This window comes from Canis lupus, chromosome 28, assembly GCF_003254725.2.
Source record: "Canis lupus dingo isolate Sandy chromosome 28, ASM325472v2, whole genome shotgun sequence".
In the NCBI taxonomy this organism is placed as follows: domain Eukaryota; kingdom Metazoa; phylum Chordata; class Mammalia; order Carnivora; family Canidae; genus Canis; species Canis lupus.
In genome coordinates this window covers 34052185-34078521 of record NC_064270.1, presented here as the reverse complement: position 1 = coordinate 34078521, position 26337 = coordinate 34052185, and the positions used below count along the sequence as shown (strand labels likewise).

The 26337-nt window shown below is 52.4% G+C and overlaps 1 protein-coding gene across 2 annotated transcripts in view; it reads right to left on the bottom strand.

Moving 5' to 3' along the window:
- The window catches only part of LOC112672471 (phospholysine phosphohistidine inorganic pyrophosphate phosphatase), a 126860-nt gene that overhangs the window by 63162 nt on the left and 37361 nt on the right, over positions 1-26337 (bottom strand). The window contains exons 6-7 of one of the 2 annotated variants that reach the window (XM_049103496.1): positions 13397-13488; positions 1719-1927 (exon numbers count right to left, since the gene is read on the bottom strand). In XM_049103496.1, coding sequence (XP_048959453.1) covers positions 1924-1927; positions 13397-13488 — 96 coding nt within the window. In that variant the 3' untranslated portion in view covers positions 1719-1923. Of the gene's footprint in view, positions 1-1718; positions 1928-13396; positions 13489-26337 lie in introns of those variants that run through there. The other variant, XM_025467554.3, reaches the window with a different exon arrangement.

Genomic DNA, 26337 nt, shown 5'->3' with positions numbered 1-26337 from the left:
TACTTCAGCTCCAGGACACGCCAGCTGGGCTCCCTGGGGCCCCGGGGTCCCTCGGCTTGCCCACCACCCCCAGGTCTGGGAGCAGGTGTTCGCAGGCCTGCAGAGGGGATCTGGAGCACAGGAGGCACTCAGGAGCTTCCATCCTGGTAGGTGGAGAGGCAGGACAGGAGTTTATTTTAAGCTCTCTTATATTGGGTTGGGGGAGTGGGTGGCTTAGTCGTCTGCCTTTAGCTCAGGTCATGATCTCGGGGTCCTGGGATTGAGCCTCACATGGGCTCCCTGCTCAGCGGGGCATCCACTTCTCCCTCTCCCTCTGCCCCTCCTCCTGCTTGTTCTCTCTCTCTTAAATAAGTAAATAAAATCTAAAACAGAAAACCCACTACTTGGTATGATGGGGTGCCTGGGTATCTCAGATGGTTAAGCAGCCAACTCTTGATTTCAGCTCAGGTCATGATCTCACAGTCTTGAAATTGAGCCCTGAGTCAAGGTCCACGCTGGGTATGGAGCCTGCTTCAGATTCTCTCTCTCCTTCTCCCTCTACCTCCCCCCTCCCAATAAAAATAAAATATCCTTCAAAGTTTTGTATGAAGACACTGATGCTTCCCCTTTACTGGCAGGTTCCAAACAGATGAACCCACCTCTTCTCCCTCCTGGCTGACTGTGGCCAGAATAAAGCCAGAAATGACTTCCACACACCACCCGGGTCCTGCCAGCCCCCAGACGCAGACAGTATCCATGAGACCCGTGAGGCCTCCAGACGGAGTGCTGGGGAGGGAGCCCAGGGTGGCGGGGCCCACCTGGCTGTGAGGTGGGGCTGCACGCATAGGCGGAGGTCGGAAGGGCAGGGAGGGGAGGGGGCGCTGGTGCCCCTGCCATGCCTGCCTCCCACCCAACTCCTGGCCTGCCTCAGCCTCCCTACCTGTAAACGGGGAGGTGGGGTGGGGATGGGGAAGATCAGTGCTCCTCAAAGTTGTCACATGCTTTGAAGGAGCAGAACCTGCTGGGACACTCAGAGGCTAGGACCCTGGGAATTCACAAGGCACCCGATCCCGACAGGAGAGCTGCTCCAGCTGAATGAGGGGTAGGGTCTGGAAGCCCCACCTGGATCGCTCTCATTTCCAAGGGACCAGAGCAGAACTGAGGCTCGTAGTCCCCAGCCTGATGACCCTGAGCCACATTCTCTCTGCCCTGCAGCTTGGAGCTCCTCTGGCGCCAGCGAGTGGTTCCTCCCGGCTCCAGCCCCCACCTAGCAGGACTTCACAGCACTTGCCCCTGGCGGCTCACTTGATTTAAAAGTCCACCGGACTAACCTAAAACGGTACAGAAACAGATGGAGAAGCAGTAATCACAGGTAACGGTGCTCACGCTGGACTATGGGTTCAAAGGGCAGCTCTCTGACCCCAGGAGAGTTACCTAACCTCTCAGAGATAATAATAGTTAACCACCCCATACAGCTGCTTTGAGGGTAAATGAACTAATAGAACAGTCTCTGGTGCAGTAGGTCCTGCGTCTGTTGCTGTCACAGTTTGTGTTTTCCCAACGACCTTAGGAAGGAGACACGTTACCCCACCACCTACAGCGAGGAAGCGAGCACCAGAGAGGTTAAGTAACCAGCCTACAGCCAAACAGCTGAGCTGGGATTCACACCCAAGCAGCAGCTCCCAGAACCTGTGTGCTTAACCACTGGGCTCCAAAGACCAGGGCACACGAGAAGACACTCAGATTCCATGAAAAGTCTTTATTTGGAAATATTTCCAAGGCCTCACTGCTACGTATACAGCTGGACCAAAGAGCTCTTCCCAGCCGTGTGTCAGTCTGAGCCGGAAACCATGAGAGATCTCAGTCAGGAACTGGGGAGGGAGGGAGGGAGGGGACAGGCAGGCTCACCTGCACCCCTCAGAGCATCCTGCAAGAGCAACAGTGTCACCTGTAGGATACAGACAGAGCACAGAGAGAGAGAGAGGTCAAGTAGCCCATGCAGGGTCACATCCCAGAGACTTCATCCCCTGCCTTGGGGCTGCAGAGTAGGCTCCTCCCCAGCCCCCGTGCACCTGGGCCAGGGCTGGTCAGGCTGAGAGGCACCCACCCAGGGCCTGGTGCCCACGCCGCTGCTGCTTCCGACAAGCCAGTGCTGCCCCCTCCCTGCCAGCAGCTCTCCTTACAATCCCATGATCAGAGAAAACGCTACAGTGCTCTGGTGAGAAGACCCAGGCCGACCCAGCGCCTGCCTCCAGGTACTGAGATCCCCAGCACAGGGTCGGTTGCGGGGGAGATAGCGACACAAGTTCCCCAGCAGTGGCCATCCGGCTAGCCCCATGCGGGGCGTCTGCTCCTGAAACACAGGTGACCCTGCTATGGGGCCTCCTCCTGCGGCCCACCCACCTCTCAGTCATGCTTTGGGGGCTTTCAGAGATCCTTGCCGCAGCAGAGGGCTCTGCTCTAGCCCGCCCACCATCTCCAGGCTCCCACCCCGGCTCCCTTGGGTTCTCAGCCCTGATGCCCTAACACTGTCATTCAGAGCCTGCAGTGTGTCCGGCCCCGTGCCCACTTTGGGTAGGACAGAAGCAGGGCAAACACAGTCCCTGCTGGTCGGGTGATCCCCTGTGCTGCCACCCTCACCCTATCCGCCTTATCTCCCCGCATTCTGCATCTCACAGAGTCCCCTTCCAGCCCCATAAGCCCCCTGGACACACATTCCATGCCCGGCACTAGACTGGGGACTCTTCGTCCGACACACTGCTGAGCACACACAAGAGGTGCTTGCAAAGCTGAGCCGCCTTTCCAAATCACTCTGGGTGGCAGGAACGGACAGCCGTGGCGACAGTGGGATACAGCTCCTTGCATGAGGGTGAGGGAGGCTGGGAGCAGCCACCTGCTTCTCCCCGCACAGTAAGCTGGGAAACAGCCAACCGCACCCTCTTTACAGAAAAGCCAGCTTTTCCAATCAAGCCTCTTCCCTCCTGGGTGAGGCCGGCCCTGTGGAGGCCGTGCCACGCTCCGCCGGCTGCCACAAGGCTAGGAGCAGCTGAGACCAGCTCGGCTGGACCAGTGCTTCCTCCTCCCGGCCCCGTCCAAGTACCTAAACTTGTGAGCACTGCCAGCCATCCCCCCACCCGAAGGGAAGGCTGCGAGCCGGTCTGCGAGGATGTTTTGGAAATCGGAGGACATGGTCTCTAGGGGCAAATTTTCAAAGTGGTGCCGTGACTATCCTGGTTCATGAGCCCCGTGATTCTACCCAGAAGTGGGGGCCTGGGGGAGCCTGCCCTCAGGAGTGCCCCGGGCATCGGGAGGGTCAGGTGGGCAGCCTCGGGCCCTGCTGTACTGTGCATACGTGGCATCTCCCTGACTCATCTCCTGCAGCTGGGTGTGTATCGAGCTCCTCCTGGACCAAAGGTGCTCAGGATGTAAAGGAAACCGCCCCCCCATCCCCATCTCAGATGAGACCTGAGGCTCAGAGCTCTTCCTGCTGGAAGCGGCAGCTCCAGGATGAGCTGGGGTTCCTCTGTCCTGGGAGCACGTGCTCTCCCACAGTAGCGGAGCCCAGGGGACTGCCCGGAAGCCAGCCACAGATGGTCCCTTCTCCCATACGGACACAGACACGGCAGGGCTTGGCGTTCATCCAGGCACAGGGACAACGGTGACAGACATGGGGGCAACTGCCCTGCCACTGGCCTCACTGGCTGGGGAGACCCGAGGTTGAGTCAGCTTCTTCCCCAGAAAACAGCACTCACTCCGCCCACCATGCGGCTGGAAGGGAGCTACAAACGTGACAGTGGCCAGGAACCTGAAGGGCCTCTCCCAGCGGGGAAGGCCGTCACCGCTCAGCTTAACCAGCTCATGCAAGGCATCGTGGGGAAAGCAAACTTGGCAGACTCATCGCTTCACTCAAGAATCAGGGTGGGAGAGAGCAGGCAGGCAGATGAGGCAGCAGAAGTCTGGGGTCTTTCCTGCCTCCTCGTGGGAGGGTAGCCCATGGCCCCCCAGGCTTGGGAAGGGGTCCAGCGCCCCATGTAAGGAGGCTCTGGAGTGGTGAGTGGGATGACAGCCTGGCCACAGAGAAGCGGGCACCCAGCAGCCTGGCAGGGGAGGAGCGGGCACCCAGCAGCCTGGCTGGGGAGGAGCGGGCACCCAGGAGCCCAGTCGGGGAGGAGCAGGCACCCAGGAGCCCAGCCGGGGAGGAGCAGGCACCCAGGAGCCTGGCAGGGGAGGAGCGGGCACCCAGGAGCCTGACAAGGGAGGAGCAGGCACCCAGGAGCCCAGTCGCGGAGAAGCGGGCACCCAGCAGCCTGGCAGGGGAGGAGCGGGCACCCAGGAGCCCAGCAAGGCCAGTGTGGTATATTCAAGGGGACTGAGCAAATCTGTAAATGGAGAGAGAATAATGTAAACCAGTTCTCTCCCTGTAGGAGAAGGAGGGCGCACATTTGCAAAGGCATCAGGCTGGGATGAAGCCGGCGGCGTTGGACTGGAATCAGAGGTGCTGGTGTGAACGCACAGGGCTTGAGAGATACGGAAACAGAGGTTCCGGTGGATGGACGTGTGCACTGCAAGTGTCCACCTAGGCGTACGTGTCCTACCTCTGTCCACGGAGAGGGCCAGAGAGCAGAGACACCCAGAGGCCAGGTAGGAACGTCTGGTGCACTGGGGTTCGATTCTAAGTACCGCTTGCCACTAAAGGAACCGGGGCTCCGTGAGAAATGGTGAGATAAAGGTAGAACATTATGAATGTGAAACATCTTTTTGCACCAGAAAAGTAAGGGAGGGCTTAGAGAATGGTTGTGACCCAGAGTTGGCTGGAAAGGGCTGCCATGAGCCACATCGGGGACCATTTGAGCCTCAAAACAAATTATGATAGTAACAGATTATACCTGTTATAACTGAATCAAAGAGAATTCCATTAGTCCACGCTGGTATAAGGAAATAAGTGGGGAGAAGAAAACATTCTTTACGGTAGAAAGCCAACCACAAACGTAAGTAAGAATGAAAGATGGGATGTCTTGGCAACCATCAGAGAAATAATTGATTCGAGAAGCAGCAACAGACGTTAGAGCCAACGAATAGAAGTGGGGTGAGGAGTGGGATTCTATAGTCTCCAAGCATCTCCCCACAAACGGCCATAGATCCCAAAGGGAGGAAAGCCTCTAAGCCTGCCTGACTTTACGGCAGTCACCATCTCCATCAATGGACATTACCACCCACGCCTCCTGTTAGGACGCCCCTGAGAAGCACACAGAGAAGCACCACTTCTGGGAGATTCCCGCCCAAAGTGCATAACCCAGGACACATCATGAGGAAGCATCGGGTAAAGTGGATGTCCTGTGATCCTCAAAAGCGTCAACGTCCCGGGAGCTGAGGCGAGGCCTGCAAAGTGCCCCAGCCCGATGAAGCAGTCTAGGGACAGGCCCCTGGGCCACCTGCCCCCCGCTGCTCCTCTCTACAAAGTAGGACATCGGGGACCAATGGGTGAATCCTGACCAGATGGGCACATTGAATTTTTTTCTATTCTGGAAATCTCAAAAAGGATTTGGAAATAAGAAGGCTGTGGGAAGTCAAGGCAGTGGCAGATAATTCCGGAGGTGAGATGTGTGGGGGGAGCAGCAGAAAGGGCCCTGGTGTGGGTCCATCACAGACTTGTGATGGCCACGGGTTACCCCTGCCCTTGAGATGGTCTCTCTGCTACCCCTGGTTGCCCACATGAAGGGCCCTTCCATGTGGGAGGATTCTGGGAATTCCTTCATTGGGAAAGCTGAGGAAGGGGTGGTGGGACAGGCGGCAGGCACAGCGTGAAGGCCGGCGTGGAGGTGGGGCAGGGCGGAAGCGGCTGGAAGGGCTGCCACTGGTGGTCACCCAGGTGGTCACCCAGCCTCTGCTGGGCTTGCAGGTTAGGCCAGGAGGCCCGCCCCCACACTCAGAGCACTTGCCGGTTTCAGGCTCCTTGCCCCTGAGAAGGTGCCAGGTGCCAGGTGGAAAAAAGATAAAAGGGCTGGTGAGCTGATGCGAGGCTGCTCCACCTGATTTTTTTTTTTTTTTAAGGTTTCACTTATTCATTCATGAAAGACACACACACACAGAGGCGGAGACACAGCAGAGGGAGAAGCAGGCTCCATGCAGGGAGCCCGATGTGGGACTCGATCCTGGGACCCCAGGGTCACACCCTGAGCTGAAGGCAGACGCTCAACAGCTGAGCCACCCGGGCGTCCCTGCTCCACTTGCTTTAAATCCTGGGGCCCCCGCTGGCAGCAAAACCCTGAGACCCAGCACCTCCATGTCTTCGAGGCCTTGGTGAGGGTGCCTGCGAGGGCAGCGGAGGAGGGCGAGGGCCCAGAGGGAGGGCAGGCTCCCCAGGCCTGCTGCCCCAGTCCCAGCCCAGACACAGCTGCCTCCAGGAAGAGGGGGCGTGCGAGTGAGTGGGGCCAGCCTGTGGGCTGGGCGGGAGTGTGTGTGGGTGTGCCAGCAGGCCCACATGTGCAGTCTGAGGGGGCCTGGGTGTGGGTGTGTGTGTGTGTGGCCTGGGTCTGCGTGCATGAGCGTGTGGGAGCTGGGCGTGAGTCTGTTGTGAGTGTGGCCCTGGGCGTGAGTGTGGGACAGGCGTGTCACGCGGGAGTGGGTGTGCATCCGGCCCCTCCCGGCCCGGCAGCACGGCGCCCTCTAGCGGCCCCAGCCGCAGGCAGTGCGCGGAGGCAGGGAAATGAAAGCTGAGCCTCCCAGACCAGGGGGGAGGCCGAAGGCCGGGCCCAGGGACGGGCAGGCGGTGAGAACAGGGGGGAAGGGCACAGGGGTGAAGGCGGGGAGAACACGGAGGCGGCCAGGGGGCACCTCCCCTGGGGTCCCGCTCAGGGAGCAGTGGGTCTTCCTGGTGACACCCACCCTCCTAGATGACACAGGGCCCTGGCCTCATAGGGCCGGCCTGGCCCTGCAGCCAGGAGAGCCCCGAGACGGCCTTCTGACGCCCCCTCTCCAGCTAGGGCTGCCTCAGGGCCCTCTGCCGGCGACACACCTGGCCCCCCACCCCATTCTGGGGTCCACAGTGTGCAAGGCCAGAGAAAACCGCCCCAAACATCCTCTCCGTGCTGGGGAGCCTGGGATGCCACCCTTGTGTGGCAGCTCTTCCATGGGTCAAAATGTGTGTGTGTGTGTGTGTGTGTGTGTGTGTGTGCACGCGCACGCACATGAGCATGTGTCAGCAGGTGTGAAGGGTGAAACGAGGCCACGCCTTGCTGGGCCCCTGGGAGACAATGCCATGGGGAGGTCGCAGGCAGCTGCACATGTGTGGTGGCCCAGAGAAGGCACTGGTTTCACCGCCACGGGGCCCGGAGCCCCTCGCCCTCATCCCCTCTGGATGAAACACCCCGAAAGGTACAGAACGTACCTTGGCCTTGTCACGTCGGAAGGGGAGGCAAGGGGCGCTGGGGGTGCCGTCGCCGGGCCAGCCAGGCTGGGGGCTGGGAGGCTTCCAGTACCAAGAGGCCTATTTTCGGTGGTGATTTAGCCTTGTGAGTGAGGAGGGGTCCTCTCTGGGCACCGGGGGGTCAGGGTAGAGCTGCACACAGGCTTGGGGGTGTTGGGGTCCTTGGGTCGGTTTCTGTTTCTGAACTAATAAAGCTGTGCTTTCATTTTATTTTATATATTTACTTTTCTTTTTGAGACAGAGGGAGAGGTAGCATGAGCAGGAGGGGCTGGGGGAGAGGGAGAGAATCCTAAGCAGGCTGCATGCTCAGTGTGGAGCCCAACTCGGGGCTCGACCTCACGACCCTAGACCACGACCTGAGCCAAAACCAAGAGTCAGACACTTAACGGACTGAGCCACGCAGGCGCCCTGAACTTGTACTTTTAGGTGGTTTTCTGTTTTGGAATGTCCCAAATTCACAAACCTATGGGTGGGGGCACAGGTATACTTTGAAAAAAATTACTCTTATTCAGAGTCTTATTGCAAAATGTTTAGAAGACACTTAACGAAATCAGCTGTAACATCTGCAAACATCTGCCAGTCTACTCGGATGTCTACACGGCTGCATCTATCTCTACCCGTGGTGGTTTTCACGGCTCTTGCTCAGCCCATGACCTAGAGGAGGAGGCCACAGACCGGGTGGAATCAAGGCCAGGACAGTACCAGCGCCCCTGCCCTGCCTGGGCCTCAGCTTCCACCTCCGCAAGTGGGAAGTGGTGGCGCTGATTCTCCGTGTCTGTCAGTGGGAAACAGGACTAGCCTCCCAGGGTCCTCCCGGGGTCCTCCCGGGGTCCGTCCAGGGGCCAGAGGCACAGCAAAGTTCTAGCACAGGTGCCATCACCATCAGCAGACTCAGGATGCATTTGAGGCTTCATTTCGCCCCAGCCTCTGGCTGCTGCCCCTTCTTCAGCCTCCCCAGAAGGAGGCCTGCCAGCCTCTGCGGGCCATCTCTAGGTGATGAGCATGCCCTCCTCTCCAGGCAGCCCATTCTATGTTCAGCTGGCTCTGGGGGGCCCGGGGGCCGTTTCCTCTGAGGCTAAATGAGGTTCTTTCTAGCACTTTCTAGAGCATGGAGAAAGCCAGCAGTGGTGTGAGCTGAAGGCCACCGTGGAGGTCTCTAGCTACCCCTCGGAAAGGGCAGCATGGGGACATCCTCCACATGGAAAGAGAGGGGAGCCCTGGGGCAGGCTCCCCAGTGGGCATACGTCAGAGAGAAGCCCACAGTGCTAGCCGGCCAGGGAGACCTCAGAGGCTGTGCGGACCAATGCTGACACACCACAGCGCGCTCCTTGCTGCGTTGCTCACGAAACTACGAATCTAATGGCCACTTTACCAAAAAGGCCAGAGGAGGGACCTGCTTCGGGTACAGCTAGATCCTGATGCTCCAACGACATCATTGGAATCTCTCTCCCCATCTCTAGACTCTGCTTTCTTGACTGTCCACTGCACCCTCGATCAGGGTTCCCCCATCCCTGGGGTGCCAGAGATGGTCACTGGAACTTCTTGGCTTATACTTCACTGGCCATTTTCCCAGGGGTTCTGGAAAATCCTGGGCTAACCCACCAGCCTGACGCAGATCACTATCCCATCACTGTGGCCAGAAGCTCTGCACGCTCCAGACTGGCCCAGCCTGAGTCCCATGCCCAGGCCTGCACCTGCCGGGGGCCTGGGGGTGGACGAGGGTGACCCCAAAGGAACACAAAGATCACAGTCCACACAAGCCAAACCCCAGGACACCTGACCCACCCACAGGTGAGGCTCAGGGGAGGCAGCTGGGCCCAGTGTCACAGCAACTGCCCCCCACCACACCCGCGTGCCAGGCGGTCAGCTTGACTGCCCCAGGGACCACTGCTAGGCCGGGGTCACTGGGGCAGGACTGGCCAAGTTCCAATCTGCTGGGCAGTCAGTCTGAGTCCAGTGCTGAGGGACTGCTTCTCCCAGAAGCTTTCCAGGAGGGGAGCCAGGGAATGTGAAGAGCCAGGGAGGAAGGCAGGGAGAGCCGCCCGGGGTCCTATGGGGTCGCGCTACAGGGCAGCAGAACTCCAGTGTGTGACGTCAGGAAGCTGGGGGTCAGGGGGCTGCCCCCAGCGGTCCCCAGCCTGAAGACACCACCAGAGCTGGGGGAGCACACTGAGATCTTGTGGGCACAGCCTGGGTCCTGCCTGTGACACAGGGAACCTCGGCCCAAAGAAAACCAGAAATTGTGTGATCATCAGAGACAAGAGCTGTGTCTTCAAGAATGGGGGTCCCGGGGCCACAAGCCACCTTCTTTTCCTCATTTTTCTGGGGAAGAGGCAAACACCAGAGACCTAATGAGTGGATCAAAAGTGTACCTGCCCTGGGGTGTTAGCAGACAGCACGCTCTCTCTCGGGACACTGCACCCTCGCCCCCCCAAGGCCGGCTCATGCCCACAACACTGGCCACATCCCAGAGCCGTGACACCTGGGGGAGGGCAGAGGCTGTCTCCGGGTCTCAGAGGGGCTCCCAGGCGGGGGCTCTCTCAGCCTTTGGGGGGCAACTGCCTCAGCCCGAGTAGCCAAGGTTTGTGTTGGGTTAGAGGCCGTTCTAACAGCACGAGCTGTCAGGCCACAGTTCCTGCCACGCTTAGAGTGGTGTCCCCCCAGGCCTCACGGCCTCACTCTGCAGCCACCTCCCAGCCTCACGTGGGACCCCCTTCTGGGCACTGCAGAGCCCACCCAAGGTGTCTACAGTTTGAGAACCTTTCCCCTCTCGCCCTGGATGTGAAGCAGGCTTGGTCAGGGACCAAGAAGGGCAACTACTGTCCCCCGACCACCAGCCAAAGCACAGGTAAACGGAGCAGGTGTGGAGGACGCCACGATGGACATGCCTGCCCCTGCCTCTCCCACGCCTTCTCACCCGAGGTGCCTGGGGGCCCCTCCCCAACCTCCTGGGTGGTGGGTGGTGACACTGCCCTCGAGACCCCCTAAGCCCATAAACTAAGAAGAACACAGGCCTCTCATTCAAAACAGCCCATGGGGAAGAGGCTGGACGCAAGTGGGGCCCTGTCCATCACGAGGGCAGTGTACACCCGCACAAGCAAAGCGGAAGTCCGGCATGACCCAGTAAACGTGACCATATGCACTCCCCGTGACCCAGCAATTCCATCTCAAGCAAATCTACCATACGTGGACTCACGCCCACGTGCCCGGGAAACATGGATCGGACATTCCTGGCAGCACTTCAAAGAATGGCCAAACCGGGACCCACCCGAGCGTGTCCCCGCAAGGGGAGGGGAAGAGAGAGGTGTGTTCACACCACGGAGGACGCAGGGCCACCAGGACGAACCGGCTACGCTCGGTGAAACACGCAGCAACTCCAGGTAGATGAAGGTCAGCCCAGGCAGACCGACTGCATTCTGGAAGGAAGCAGACCCCCATGGGAGAACCGCAGACAAGGGCACGCAGCGGTCCCCATGCAGGGTGCCATGGGGCCTCAGGCGCTCCGGCCTGCGGGGCCGCGGAGCACAGGGTTGCTCTGGCATCCTCTGGGGTGTGTGTGTGGCGAGTGCCATCTGCAGGGCAAAGGGGGGAGGTGCAGGGCCCCCGCTGCCCAACAGAAATGCCCTGAGCCCCGATGTGAGCCAGGGAGGCAGGCAAGAACCTTCTAGCAGCTACGGTGACAAAAATTAAAATAAGCAAGTGAAATTAACCTAAGATAGCACCTGTGAGCATGTAAATGGTACACAACACTATAAACGAGCTTTTCCACATTCTTCCTCTCCCATGCAGCCTCTGCCATCTGTATCTTGGACTTCCAGCCCAGTCTGTATCGTGACCCAGCCCAGTGCTCAGCAGCCCCCCGCAGTTTGTGACTCATCGGCGCAGCAGAGTGGCCCCCGCAGAGACGCCTCGCACGTGCTTTCACGCGCACAGAACCCAGCGTCCCCTTCCACCTGTGGCCTCCTCCTCAGATGGCTCCTTTGCTGCCTTACCTGTAATAGAGCTCCTCTCACTCTGCCCTGCATGCTAACGAAGGCAGATTTACGTCCTTTGGGCAAACAAATAAAAAGATATGAAGTTGTAACACCTTCGAGAAAAGACACACTGCGTCCCATCCTCTGCCTGCTAGGCCAGGCGGCTGTCCCCGGAGGTGAGATGGTGTCACCGACAGCATCACCGTCACCTCACCGTTGCTGAGGGCCTGCCGGATGTCAGGCACTAAACAGTACTTAACGTACAACATCTCCTTAGGTATTTAAAAATTATGAAGAATGGTCATGGAAAAACACTCAAAACACCGTTCAAGAAAACAGCAGGCTGTGCAATAATATAATGCCATTTTTATAAAAAAAAAATAAAGATATATATGTATCTTATACATTAAATCTACACACGGTGAGCAGGCTAGAAGGATCTGGCCAACTGTTGATGAAGTTTACATCCCTGGAAGACAGTCACGGGGCACTCCGAAAAGCACCAACCCTGGGGCTGCAAAGTAGGACATGGGCAACACCATGCAACAGAGCATCAAGCAGAGGGTGCCCAGTCCCGCTGCTCAGCAACAGGCCTCGGTGCTGTACCTTTGAGGGAGCGATGGAATTAGGGACTTTGGGGCCCCAGGCAGCTCTCTTGAAATGTTTCTGAGGTTTGTGAGTGGAGTCTCCCTCACTTCTTCAGGCCAGACATAGCCCAGGGGACCCAGAACATCCTCCTCCTTTGAAGGCCGGTATTTCAGGTGTGCTAGGGGCTTGAAGAGAGCCTCTAGTGCCCTGGGAGCGTCCAGGACGTGGCTAGAAGGGACTTTCTGGCCGCAGACCCCACATGGATCAAACCTTCCCCACTCACCTTGTGTCCACCCCAAATCCCAGGTCTCTTGGGTCTCACACACAACAGAGGGGCCTCACAGTGAGTAAGACCTTCTAATCCATTTCCCTGACCCAGGTTCTTTGTTTTCTAAAGATTCTTAAATTTATTTTGGAGAAAGAGAGTGAATGCGAGTGGGGGGCGGGGCCAAGGGAGAGAATCTCAAGCAGACTCTCCATGAGCACGGAGCCAGACACAGGACTTGATCTCATAACCCATGAGATCATGACCTGAGCTGAAACCAAAAGTCAGACGCCAAACCAACTGAGCCACCCAGGCACCCCACTTCTCGGAAGACGTTAAGCAGACACAGGACAGATACACCCCTCCTTCCCCTCGACCCCCGCCACCAATCCAAGTACCTCTGGGTAACCATGTTTTAGCCAAACTCTCTAGCAACCACAAAATTGTATTTTCTCCGAAGCGCCATTATCAAAATTGTTCAGGACAGGTGAGACATTGCTCTGATGTCTAAGACACCCTCAATGGCCCAACAAGCCAAACCTCAATCCCACAGGGCACCTCCACATGCCCACAAGCAACTACCTAATCCCTGAGAGATGCCTGTTGGCGATCTGCTGAAAACCAGGCTGACCCAGGAAAAGAACACAAGTTCCTCTGGAGATGGAGGTTTGGTTCTAAGGGGTCCCTGACCAAGGACCTGGCATCTCTAAGTTCTGTCTCCCACAAACAGAAGACAGAGCACGAGAGGGAGGGTGACCAGGTGGGGCTGAGTGCCCAGAAGCTGGAAGCTCCATGTGCAGGGAAGGCTCTGACCACCTTGCCCAATGGAGCACGGCCCAAATTCAGCCTGAACCGCTGCAGCCTGGGATGGCTGGAGCCTTTGGTCTCTTGTCTCCACACTACACCCTGTTCAAATCCCAGTTGTGAATTCTGGACCATGTATCAAAAGCTGCTTTACCTGTCCACTCTCTCCTATGAAAAGGTCAGCTAGGCCCGTCCTTAGGGGACAGTTACACAGATGTCAGCAGATGTCCACGTACTGTTCTTTTTGGAAAAAATAATCCCCTTTATTTTGGGGGAAGAAACCCAAACCAAACCATGGACACCCCAGGAATCCACGGAGGAAGGGAGGCAGATGAACTGGACCACGCGTGGGGCACTCACCTGAACTTTCCTGTCCGCACCTGCAGGGCTCTCATTCCACAGCGCTGGGCACCGCCAACATCACCCACGATATCGTCCCCAATCATGACGGCCTGCCGGGCAGGGACATGAGCTCAGAAGTGGTATCAGGACAGTTCATTCCTGTGTTCCTTCATTATTTTTTGACACAATCAACTGCTTGATTTAATGTTTAAAACCACTGTCATACAAATTAAACAAGGCAATATTGTCATCATATTGATGAAAAGTCAACCCACCTTGAATATATCTCCTGCTGCTAAACCCCCCACCCCACCAGCCTCCTGCTCTGCCCATGAGCCAAGTGGCTCTAACAGTGCATGTGTGGGCAATCTGAAATCAATCAGCAAGTGGCAAAGTGCTACAGAGTCCCAAGGCTGTGTGGGGAGGTGACCCCATCTTGCCTCTACTGAAACACAGGCTCAATTTGACCTGCAGCTAAATACTCTGTAACTAGGTGCCAACCACCAGCTCTGTGAAAACTAAATTTTTGGCAAATCTTAGCAGCTCACAGTTTAGGAGGTTTTGCTTTCAATAATGAAGGTACTACCTATAAAAACCAAAATACCGTGGAAACAAAAACACACACACAGAGGAAATGCTTGCAGCCTGGCTGTCATTTCAAAAAGCATCCTGTGGGATCTACTCTCCCACCTAAAACAAACAGAAAGCCAGACAAACTATATGAAACAAGTTTTCAAGTTATTGGACAACAAGCCATGAAGGACAATGATTTCTGGGACACAGGAAACATATGAGGTGAGCCCTGCAGTGCCCTCAGTTTCCAGACTAGGGTTGCAGGGAGGGAGGACCCCATGGAGCCTGGCAGACTCCTGGAAGTGAGGGACAGAGCCAGGAACTGGGAGACAGAGGCAGTTAAGTTCTCAAGATGAGTCTCAGAGAAGAAGGGGAGGCCCAGAGAGAGAGGAAGGACGCAGATCTGGAGAGGGTCCCTCTGAACAAGGCAGCGTTCTGTTGACTGCTGATCAGCGTGTATGAGTGAGGAAACCACCAGGGGAAGAATCACACTGAAAAATGAAAGAAAACACTGCCTGGACCTCACACGGGGTTGGCAATAGTGCCTGTTCCCACCAGCCAGACTGGAAAATCTCATAATTCACAGGGCACTGGGTAGCGTTCTCAGAAGCATCTTGCCTCGGTAGAGGGAAGTAATTAGCCTTAGACCCAACCCTGCTCTGGTGCTGCCTCCCAAATCTTAAAAGCTAGATCTGGAAGGATCAGTTTCCAAGTTGCTTAACTACATCCCAGAACAAAGTGCAAGAAATATTTATAGGCACACAAAAATATCCATCACCCCAAAAAAGCAAAATTCACAACGTCTGGCAACTTATTTAAAAAAGTGATCAGACATGCAAAGAAGACAAATATCACACATAATGGACAGGAAAATCAGTCAACTGATCCAGAACACACATGGATGTGGGAATCTGCAAACAAGGATATTAAATTAGTTACTGCAAGGGCAGCCTGGGTGGCTCAGTGGTTTAGCGCCACCTTCAGCCCAGGGCCTGATCCTGGGGACCTAGGATCAAGTCCCACGTCGGGCTTCCTGCATGGAGCCTGCTTCTCCCTCTGCCTGTGTCTCTGCCTCTCTCTCTCTCTGTCTCTCATGAATAAATAAATAAAATCTTAAAAAAAAAATAAAAGAGGCCAGAGATGTTGGCTACATTCTTAAAAAAAATATTTACTGCAACTATCTTCCATATGTTCTAAAAGCTAAGTAGGGACATGAAAGATAAAAGAAAAGATCCCATTCGAACTTCTAGAGATGGCAACTGCACCAAGTTTTTTTCTGATGGAGAAGAACTGCTTTTATTTTTGATTACTAGTTAACAGTGTAACTTACTGATATTTGTAACCAATGGCAAGTGAGCAGTAATAAATAATGCTTATGTTTTATTTACATAGGTAGCACTTGATATACACTATGTCTAGAATGGAAAACCTGCCAGATGAAATTAATACTGGATTACCCAGTACAGAAGAAAATATTAATGAACTTGAAGATACAGTAATAGAAACCATTGAGGGAACCCTGGGTGGCGCAGCGGTTTAGCGCCTGCCTTTGGCCCAGGGCGCGATCCTGGAGACCCAGGATCGAATCCCACGTCGGGCTCCCGGTGCATGGAGCCTGCTTCTCCCTCTGCCTATGTCTCTGCCTCTCTCTCTCTCTCTCTCTCTCTCTGTGTGACTATCATAAATAAATAAATAAAAAAAAATTAAAAAAAAAAAAAGAAACCATTGAAAATGAAACTAAGAGGAAAAAAAGACTTAATAAAAATGAACAGAGTAGGGAGCCTGGGAGGCTCAGTCAGTTAAGCATCTGCCTTCAACTAGGGTCATGATCTTGGAGTCCTGGGATGGAACCCCACATAGGGCTCTTTGCTCTCAAATGAAATCTTTAAAAAAAAAAAATGACAGAGCATCATCAAGCTATGACATGACTTCAAAGGGCCTGATACATGTGTAACTGGAATCCCTGATGGTGAGATGAGAAGAGGTGACACAAACAATATCTGACTTCCTCCTAATGGCTGAAAAATTTCCAAACACCAGTAAGACTCATAAATCCACAGATACAAGATCCCAATCAACACCAAACACAAGAAACCTGAAAAAAATTACATTAAGGCATGACATAATCAAATTGCCCAAAGTCAGTAACAATAAGAAAAATCTTAAAAACTGCTGGAGAAAAAAACAAAGGCATATTACATACTGAGAAACAAAGATAAGACATGAGATTTCCCACCGTAAACAATGTAGGTGAGTAGCTGGTAGGGAACCATCTGTAAAGCACTGAGAGAGGGAGACACACCAACCTAGAATTCTATACCCAGCAAAAATATCTTTCAAAAAAACAAAGGTGAAATAGACATTTTCAGATGTTGTAACCTAAAAGACATTATCACCAACAGATCCACACAAAAGAAATATAAAAGGAAGTCTCTCAGGCAAAAGGAAAAGGGTACTAAGTGGAAATATGGACCTTCACAGAAGAACAGAGAAAGGGTGACCCACGGGACACGCTGACATTTGTGCCTGCTCTCCCTTCTTCTCCTGGCCAACTCCTAACAGGCTTTCAAGACCACTGCCTTTGAACCCTGCTGGGTCCCGAGGCCCTCCCAAAGCCCTCTGATTACCCCCTTGCACAGCATGTCCCTACTGCATTGTACTGCTTCACTTCTCTCTTTTCCAGCAAGCGTGAGGTCCCACAGGCAGGGATGTGGGCAGATGCTGGCATTTAGCTAATGACCAGCAAAAGCTTGTTGAGTGGACTGGTGTTTGGATTGAAGGCATGGCTGCCCATGTCTGGAGAGAGGGAGGAGGCACAGCCAACAAGACTCTTCACTGGTCACCAGTGTAGAGTCTACTTCAGTGCTGCCTGAACTGGAGTCATTAGTGGGCCTCCTTTTGCCGTATCAATCTGTATTATTAATATTCTTGTTTAAATCGAGTCATACTGGAATGCCTGGGTGGCTCAGTGGTTAAGCATCTGCCCTTTGGCTCAGGTCATGATCCCTGGGTCCCGAGATTGAGTCCCACATCGGGCTTCTTGCAGGGAGCCTGCTTCTCCCTCAGCCTGTGTCTCTCATGAATAAATAAATAAAATCTTAAAAAAAAAAAAAAAAAAGAAACAATCAGGGGTGCCTGGTCCAACACCTCAGGCAACCAAACATGTTCCCAGATCTATTCTCAAGTCCAGTCAGGAATTTACACAGTAGAGACTAAACAGGCCTGAGAAACCAGACTCCCATGACAAGGTGGGTGTCCTGATGCTGCCAGGACAGAAGCTTCAAAATCAACAGTTACTCCCCAAGTCTCCTCTCTGGAATCCAGATGCCAGATATGGCTAACCAATGAATAGACACACAAGCCAAAATCAAGGAAAATCAAATTGATGACTGTGAAGCAGTCACACTGGGGAAATTACTTGTGAGTTTGGACTCTGCCTGTGAGGACAGGAGCCCACATGGAGCTTGTCTGCCATCTTAGAGTGGGGCATACAGGGCAGTGGAAACAGAGGCAGGCCCTATATGGCCAGCAGAACAGACTGAGCTAAGGATTCAGATGTGGCCACAGCAACCTGGCTCACATTCGAGCTCTGTTATCTCCTAGCTCTGTGGTCCAGGGCAAGCCTCCACTTCAATCTGCAGAATGGGTACAAGCAGTGTGGTGTTTAAATGAAATCATGCAAGTTAAGCATCAAAGCCAATGCCTGGACATGAACTATCTGTACATGTTAAAAAAGAAAAAAAATATTAGGAAATGTTTTGTTGGGGAAATTCCTAATCTAGCCCTGTTGGAGACAGTCCAGCCTCTATCATGGTGCTTTTGCCTCCAGTGACCCAGCATCTTTGTATCAAGCTGCTTTGGGGCCAGGCAGTGAGGACACAGGGAATCAAAGAGACATAGTCCCTACCCTCATGAAGCTCTCAGTGGAACGCAGAAGTCAGATGATCATCAGACAATCTCACAAATACATAGCCAAGACCGGTGAAAAAGTACAGGAGTCTCTAAGGGGGTAGTGGTCAGGGACGGCTTCCTGCAGGAGGTGAGGTTTTGAGCTTCAATTGAAGGGCAAGAGAGGCCACCCAACCAGGTTAGGAGGTAGGGGAAGGGGTGAGGGCCTGTCCGGCAGGGGACCCCACATGTGTACCAACAACCCATCTGTCACCACTCACCAGTGCAGGCCGTATGATGAATTCCACTAAGTACAGGCTAATAAGCCTGAAGCAACTGTCCCTGAAAACAGCCAAACAGGCATTCAAAGAAGTGGAGGGATCACGAGGGGTTTGTGGAAAAGCTGGTGCCTCTCTGGAAGCCAGGGAGGTAGTTGCAGGTAAACACGAGGCTCTTCTAACAACCGGCACAGGCGGTGTCACAGGTACCAAGCCCCTGTCACTCAATCGTATACAAGCAGAGGCTGAAGGGGCTCTTCAGCAGTGAAGCCACAGGCAGATCCCGGCCCCAGGAGGAAGCCCGGAGATGGACAATGACCACCAGTATGAAGAACTGTGCCCAATGCCAGCGGCTACCACACCCGCCCTCCCCCACAAGACACGTAAAGAACTTGAAAAAAACTGCATTTCTTCCAGTGAATATTCTAAACTTCATAGGCTTCACTAATGCCCTCTGCTCTCGTCTCTAATCCACATCTCCCAAGTCAGTTTTGCATGTGGGTGACACACTATTTGATTTTAGGTAGAACGACATTGCATCTTAATGTAACCGTTTGGCATTTATTTTTGGAGTAATCTGTGGTAAGTAAGTGATTCTGATTCTCCACTTATAGGAGTGATCGAAGTTCCTTTAAAATACATTTATTTAGGGGCACCGGGGATCCCTGGGTGGCTAAGCGGTTTAGCACCTGCCTTTGGCCCAGGATGTGATCCTAGGGTCCCGGGATCGAGTCCCACATCAGACTCCCTGCATGGAGCCTGCTTCTCCCTCTGCCTGTGTCTCTGCCTCTCTCTCTTTCTGTCTCATGAATAAATAAAATTTTCAAAAAGGTATACAAATAAATGAATGAATGAATGAATGAATGAATAAATAAATACAATACAATACAATACATTTATTTAGGGGCACCTGTGTGGCTTGGTGGGTTAAGTGTCTGACTCTTGTTTTCAGCCAGGCCATGATCTCAGAGTCCTGGGATCGAGCCCCACATCAGGCTCCCCACTCAGTGGGGAGTCTGCTTGAAGATTTTCTCCCTCTGCCCCTCGCCTGACTCTGCATGCTCTCTGTCTCTCTCTCTCAAATAAACAAATCTTTAAAAATAAATAAATTTTAAAAATAAAATACATTTATTTAGGGGTGCCTGGGTGGCTCAGTCAGTTAAGCATTCAACTCTTATCTTGGCTCAGGTCTTGATCTCAGGATCATGAGTTCAAGCCTCACAGTGGGCTTCACGTCCACTTAAAAAAAATTTTTTTAATTTAGTTAAGTTTTTAAAAATAAAGTGATTTGAAGAATAATTAAGCAAATAGAAGTGCTGGTAGGCAAGTACCCAGGTATGGTAAAAATTGTAAATTTTTTCTAGAATGACTGGTGCTGGGGAGAACGCTGCCAAAACCAAATGGGTTTAATTTTTATGTCTATCAAGCTCCCACGCAGCTCTGGGGAAATCATCGGTCACCAAAGAAGAAACAGCCAGTGGCAACGTGTGCATCCTGAGGAGGGAATGGCTGCAGAGCCTGCTGTATGCACAGGTGATGCTGCAAGCCAGGGGTCACCCAGGCCACCACACGCCTCAGCTGGGGGTGGGGGTGTGGGGGCTGGAGCAAGCGGTGCTCGGCCCCGGGGGGGTCGCACCAGCCATGAGCCTCAGTATGAGATTCTGCTGTGCCCTCTCAAGGAGTTCTCCTGAAACCATTAAGTCGGCCTGTGAACATGCATTACATTCCAACTTAGGATCCTGTCCATTGCTACCAGAGGCTCCAGGGGCCATCTTGCTAGAAGTTCCTTGGAAATGAAACAGGCCTTCCAATGATTACATGTCAAGCCTGATGCCTTCTGTGCTTGTGGGGAAAATGAAATTTTGTGCACACGTACTCCCCAGGCAGCAGAAATTCCTCCCCCTCAGAACAGAGCCTCCCAGGGTTTCCTGGGCGAGCACATTTGTCGACGTGGCCCACAAAGATGGAAGCAGAGATCTGGGCCCTCGGAGGAAGAACTGCGGAGAAGCAGCAGCTACACTTATGCATGATGAGCCGCTGCCCAACCTAGACAGCGCCCCAAAGCCGTGTGTGACGCTCGGGGAGCGAGGGGTGCCGGAGACGCGGGGTGCGCAGCTGCCCGGAGCAGTGATGCCTGTCCGGGCCAGCTTGTGGGCTCCGCATACCAAAATGTGCTGGGGCCCCCGGGGATTTCACAGATTTACTATCGGTGAAGGGCAATAATCACGCAAGGAGGAGCAATTATTGCCAAATCATTTAGGATTTAAAAAATCATTGGCAAGAAGATAGAGGTCAAGAGGTGTGCTGTCGGGGGAAATAAAAAACCCCTACCTGTCAGGCCTGGGATGCACTTCCTCTCTGACTGCGATATGGTGAAGGGAGCTCGGAGACACCGCAAGGCTAGACTCCTAGGAACGCAGAAATCCAGTGCTGGAGGGGGCACCGCAGCCCTGCAGGCGGGTTTTCTGCTTCGAGCTCTCACGCAGATGCATTCACCTCTCTTAAATCTTTCCTGCCACCATCCCTTTACCATCTTGGGTGCCAGGGGGAGAAGCCGTTCTAACAGGTGATGATGTTTGGGAGCATGACCTTCCAGTGCCAAGGAAATTGCCCAAGCAAGCCCACATTTCAGACGTTTCTGGTTATCCCAGGACTCTGGCCAGGAGCCCGGGCTGGTGCTGCAGGAGCACTGGGCTCCGTCCGGATCTCAGCCGGAGGGGGGCACACACGCTCACAGGGAGATGCCTCAGGAGGCATCCACCTAGCGCTCGACGAGCCCCGGATCTTCAGCCTCCGAGACCTGCAGACGGCTCACTGCCAAGTCATGTCCCCCAGAGTCTGACACATTTGTGAGGAACACCACCAACACAGCACAGCTCAAAGATCACTGTTTTATAAGAAGTAAGACACAGGGTGCGTTAAGGATGTGGGGGATTGCAGCTGGCAAGGAAGGTAAACTGATGCCACCTTTCTGAATTAAGCCATGTGCATCATGGCCTCACAACCACCGCACTAGGCAGGATTTCCCCACAAATGATCAGATGTGTACAAAGGATGTGCGTTCACGGGTGTTCATAGGGTCCGAGAGGGAAAGTGAATAAAGCTCAAGGTCCAACAACAGGGGAGGGGTAACACACATTACAGTAGCCCATGTGAGGAAATACTACATAGCCACAAACGTTATTTTGTACAAGTGCTTAAGAAGGCACAAAGGAAATTGCTCCCAATGCAATTTAATACGGTGCGTAATATTTAATATTGAAAAAGATCAGGCTTCAAATAGCAGATACAAGATTATCCAAATTGTGCATTAAAAATGTATATATAGAAACTAAAAAGTTGGAAAGGTTAAGCATGCTTTGCGTTTATTCTAGGTTGGTGGGATGATGAACAGTTTTTTTCCTTGTACTTTGTGAATTTTTCCCATCTCCTTTAATGAACGTCAGTTACTTCATACGACAAAATTCTTGTGCTTTGAGAAGAAAATCTATTTTTAAAAAGGCTCTTGGTGGCGGGGGTGGCGGGGGGTGGGGAATGTCTTAGGAAAATGTAAGGTTTTACAGACACCTTGTGACTGAGATAGATGCCAAGGGCAACCTCAAAGCCAGAACTTCCCGAAACTCCAGACGGTCTCAAACCCGAGGCTGGGGTGATAGGCCTGTCCCTGTCTGGAGACAGAGCTTCACGTTCAAATCAGGGCCTGCAGGAGCGGATGAGCCACTCCTCTGGCTCGCTCTCCCGATGCTCCAGGCTCACGATGTCCCAGCCAGGTGTCCCTGAACTGACACCCAAGACTGTGCACACAGATGGGAGGCAGGGCCTGGGCTGGTGCAGGGGACTGGGGATGGGTCTTCCATGGAAATATGTGATGGGGAGGAGGCCAAGAGAGAAATGAGTGACCCCACGTGGAAATTCACTCCCCAGCCACAGGTCTCACCACTAGGGTAACAGCCTGTCCCCACACCCACGTAGCTAGGACGAATAATCTGAGAACCAGCAACAGAATGACAGCACCTAGTCCATGTTTTATGCCTGGCCCTCTTGGGAAAAATCTACAAATCTTGCCCCCATGTTTGATAAGCCGTCCTGAGGGCATCTACCCTCCCCACCTAAGATCTTAACTTCATATTCTATAGTATATATTCTGTCAAAATATATAGTATTTTTCAAAATAGCAAGTGATGCTGTACTACTAAATACAACTTTTCAAAGTTCAATTACCAAGCCTAGAAATCCCACTATAGGGCAGCCTGGGTGGCTCAGCGGTTTACTGCTGCCGTCGGCCCAGGGCGTGATCCTGGAGACCCAGAATCGAGTCCCGCATTGGGCTCCCTGCATGAAGCCTGCTTCTCCCTCTGCCTGTGTCTCTGCCTCTCTCTGTGTGTCTCTCATGAATAAATAAATAAAATCTTAAAAAATAAAAATCCCACTATATGTTCGGCCCCCTCCTCGAGAAGTGGGGTACCGCAAACGCCTGGAGGGCATGGGGTCCCTAGCAGAATAATCCTAGGATCAATACTAGGGTTTCTGCAACTACTCCCTAATACTGTCCTTCTCAACTGGGGGCAAAGTGGCCCCCGGGGAACGTGTGGCAACATCTGGAGACATCTGTGGTTTCACAACTGGGGGAAGGATTGCACAGGATGCCCCCCCCCCAAAGAATGATCTGGCTCCAAAATGTCAAGAGCACCGAGGTGCAGAAACGTTGCCCTAACCTTAAAATGGAAACGTGAGCTCCGACAAGGACTGGAGCGAGGACTTCGTGAAATAAACAGACACGTGATGGTGCCCAGGTGTGCCCAGCACACGTGGTGCTCCAGCATTCCAGGTCCTTCCTTGCCAAGCCTCGGGCTCCCCATCTGTGAAATGGGTGCCCCCAGCTTCTTGGCTGCTGTGTGCTGGCTTCTGTGCTTACTAAGCACTCTGGTTTCAACAGCCCCAATTTCCACGAAACCTGCACAATTTGCAACGGATGCAATTTCTATGTTTATGGAAAACTGCCAAAACCCTCACATCATTTGGGCTTCAGTGTGAAGCTATAAAACCACCCACTGATTCAGAAGCCTTAAGCCATGAGAAATTAGGTATTTCTAGAAGTAACCTTTAAGGTATGTTATTCTTTGCCTTATTACTGAATCCCGGAAAGGGCCTAGTTACCTCTAAGAGGTTTGAATTTCCAATCTATTAGAGTAATACCAGCAATCTGTTATTTCTAGGCTATTGAGGAAAGGTTAGAATGAAAATTGGATTTGGGTGGTTGTGTCCATTCCGCGCAGGAGGAGGACTCAGCAGTGGAAGCGGGCCGGGCCCTGGAAGGAGCAGTTATCAAGGGAAATGACTGGTGATAACTTTATTGATTAAAGCAGCTTGAAAAATTTAAGATTTGCCACAGCCTGGCACTTTGGCAGCAAGATCGCTCCTCGTAGGCATTTTTCATTAAAAATAAAATAGCAGGAACAGAGAATTATTACCTTGTGCATAAGACACAGTTCATTTGAAATGGCCTTATTTTGAAATACTGCCTCAAAACGTCTACACATCCTGAGGCTCAAAACAACATTAACGAACATTCTAGAAAAATGGTGGGGTGAGGGTGTTAACAACATGCAGTTGCCACTCAACTGTCTGTCAAAGGGAAAGACAGAAATGACATGTGAGGGCGGAAGGGAGAATGATAATGTGAGAGGTAAATAAGATTCAGCTTCGCTGCCAGAGAAAACAATCCCTCAGCTACCCGGGGCCTCTGACGCTTGCAATCACTGCCGAAGGGACCTCAACCTCATCACGCACAAAGATTCACGAGGGATCCCCAAACCGAAGCCCACTCCTGGGCCCCACAGCCCCAGCACCCGCCAACTGAGATGTGCAGATTAACTGATGGGCCTCAGCTCCTCTCTGAGGTGCAGGGAGGGCAGTTTCTCATTCAGAATGTAAAAGGTGCCGGCTGTGAAGACACCTGAAAAATGCCAAAAAGCAAAAAGGGGAGAGGGGACCCATGCCAGGTTGAACTACCCAAATATGACCAATGATAATGTCATGACATGCAGGTCCTCTGGCCTTGTGTCTAAGCAATGGAAGGCAGTTTCTGTTTTCTGTTTGTTTGGAGGAGGTTTTCTGAGATGACTGTGGTCATATTGCTTATATAATTCTAAAGACTCATGTTTTATTTTTATTTATTCATTTGAGAGAGAAGAGAGAGTGCACAGAGGGAGAAGCAGACTCCCCACGGAGCAGGGAGCCCAACATGGGGCTTAATCCCAGGACCCAAGCCAAAGGTAGACGCTCGGCCAACTGAGCCATGCAGGTGCCCCTCAATACTGTTTTTTTTTTTTTAAGATTTTATTTATTTATTCATGAGAGACACACAGAGAGAGAGAGAGAGGGAAAGACACAGGCAGAGAGAGAAGCAGGCTCCATGCAGGGAGCCTGATGTGGGACTCGATCCCAGGTCTCCAGGATCACACTCTGGGCTGAAGGCGGCGCTAAACCACGGAACCACCAGGGCTGCCCTCAATACTGGATTTAAAAAAAAAAAACTCACATTACATTAGCCTTTCTCCTATTCTGTAACAAATTATCTTAAGAATTTATTCTCTTAAATTTATCCTATGAGTAGAATATAAATATTTGCGGGGTGCCTGGGTGGCTCAGTCGGTTGAGTGTCCAACTTTTCATTTCGACTTAGGTCGTGATCTCCAGGTCACTGGGTCGGGCTCCATGCTCAGTGCAGAGTCTGTTTGAGATTCTCTCTCACCCTCTCCCTCTGCCCCTCCCCCTGCTCATGTGAGCTTGCGCTCTCTAAAATAAATACATAAAATATTTTAAAAATAAATATATAGGGACGCCTGGGTGGCTCAGCAGTTGAGTGTTTGCCTTCGGCCCAGGTCGTGATCCTGGAGTCCCGGGATTGAGTCCCACACTGGGCTCCCTGCAAGGAACCTGCTTCTTCCACTGCCTATGTCTCTGCCTCAATCTCTCTTATCAGTAAATAAAATCTTAAATAAATAAATATAAATATATATGCATACACATATTGTTTATATTTAAGAAATGGAAAAGTAAGCCATAATATTTATAAAAAGGGCTCCAATGAGATGAGTAGGAAGAGAAAGAAAAGGACAGGAGCTCTACATGCTTGACCATATCTTGTTTTATGGATTTGATTTTGGAGCAAATAAGCATTTTACAGAACTATAGACAAATGTAAAAAAAAAAAAACAAAAAACAAAAAACAAAACAAAACAGATGTAAATGTTGAAAACCAATTCCTTAAAAAAGTAGAAGTAAAGTGAATTCAAAAAGGAACTATTCCTTGTGGCTCAGTGTTTTGGCTGTAAATCTCTAGAGTGAGGCGCTCTGTGCAAAAAAAGGAACTTTCAAACAGAGAAATCTCAAACAGTAAAGGTAATCAGTCCTATCAGATTAAGTGATGAGTCAGGACAGTGACACTGTGATGGCCGTCCAGTCCACTGGGACAGCCACCACAATACCGTCCCTAGCACTGTGGCGGCAGCCCACTCTTGTTTGGCTTCTTTCCCATAGTTTCTGAGATTCAAGGCTTCTGTGCATACTATAGGCTAAAACAAATGAGTGATTCTATTGGTATCCTGGAAAGCCAAGACTTTGTTGTTGTTGTTGTTTTTTGGAGAGCCAAGATTTTTGATGTGGAAAAAGGAAATACAGATAGAAGACTGATAGGTCAAGTACAACCCCACAGGCCTGATGAATCAGAGGTTTCAGTATTAACTCCTGATATAGTTCGTGTTTAAAGAGAGACTTGGGGCCTGGGTGGCTCAGTTGGTTCAGCGTCTGCCTTCAGCTCAGGTCATGATCCTGGGACTCTAGGAGCCCCACAGAGCAGGGAGCCTGATTCTCCCTCTGCCACTTCCCTGCTTGTGTGCTTGCACTCTCTCTCCCTGTCAAATAAATAATTTTTCAAAAACTTTAAAAGGAATATAGATACTTATCTGAGCCTTGTTGACTAAAAAAGCTTAGAGGAGCACCTGAGTGACTCAGTAGTTGAGCATCTACCTTCAGCTCAGGGGATGGTCCCAGAGTACCGAGATTGAGCCCCCCACATCGGGTTCCCCTCAAGGAGCCTGCTTCTCCCTCTGCCTATGTCTCTGCTTCTCTCTCTGGTCTCTCACGAACAAATAAATAAAATCTTTTTAAAAAACAAATAAATAAAAATTAAAAAGCTTAGAAAAGGGGCGCCTGGTG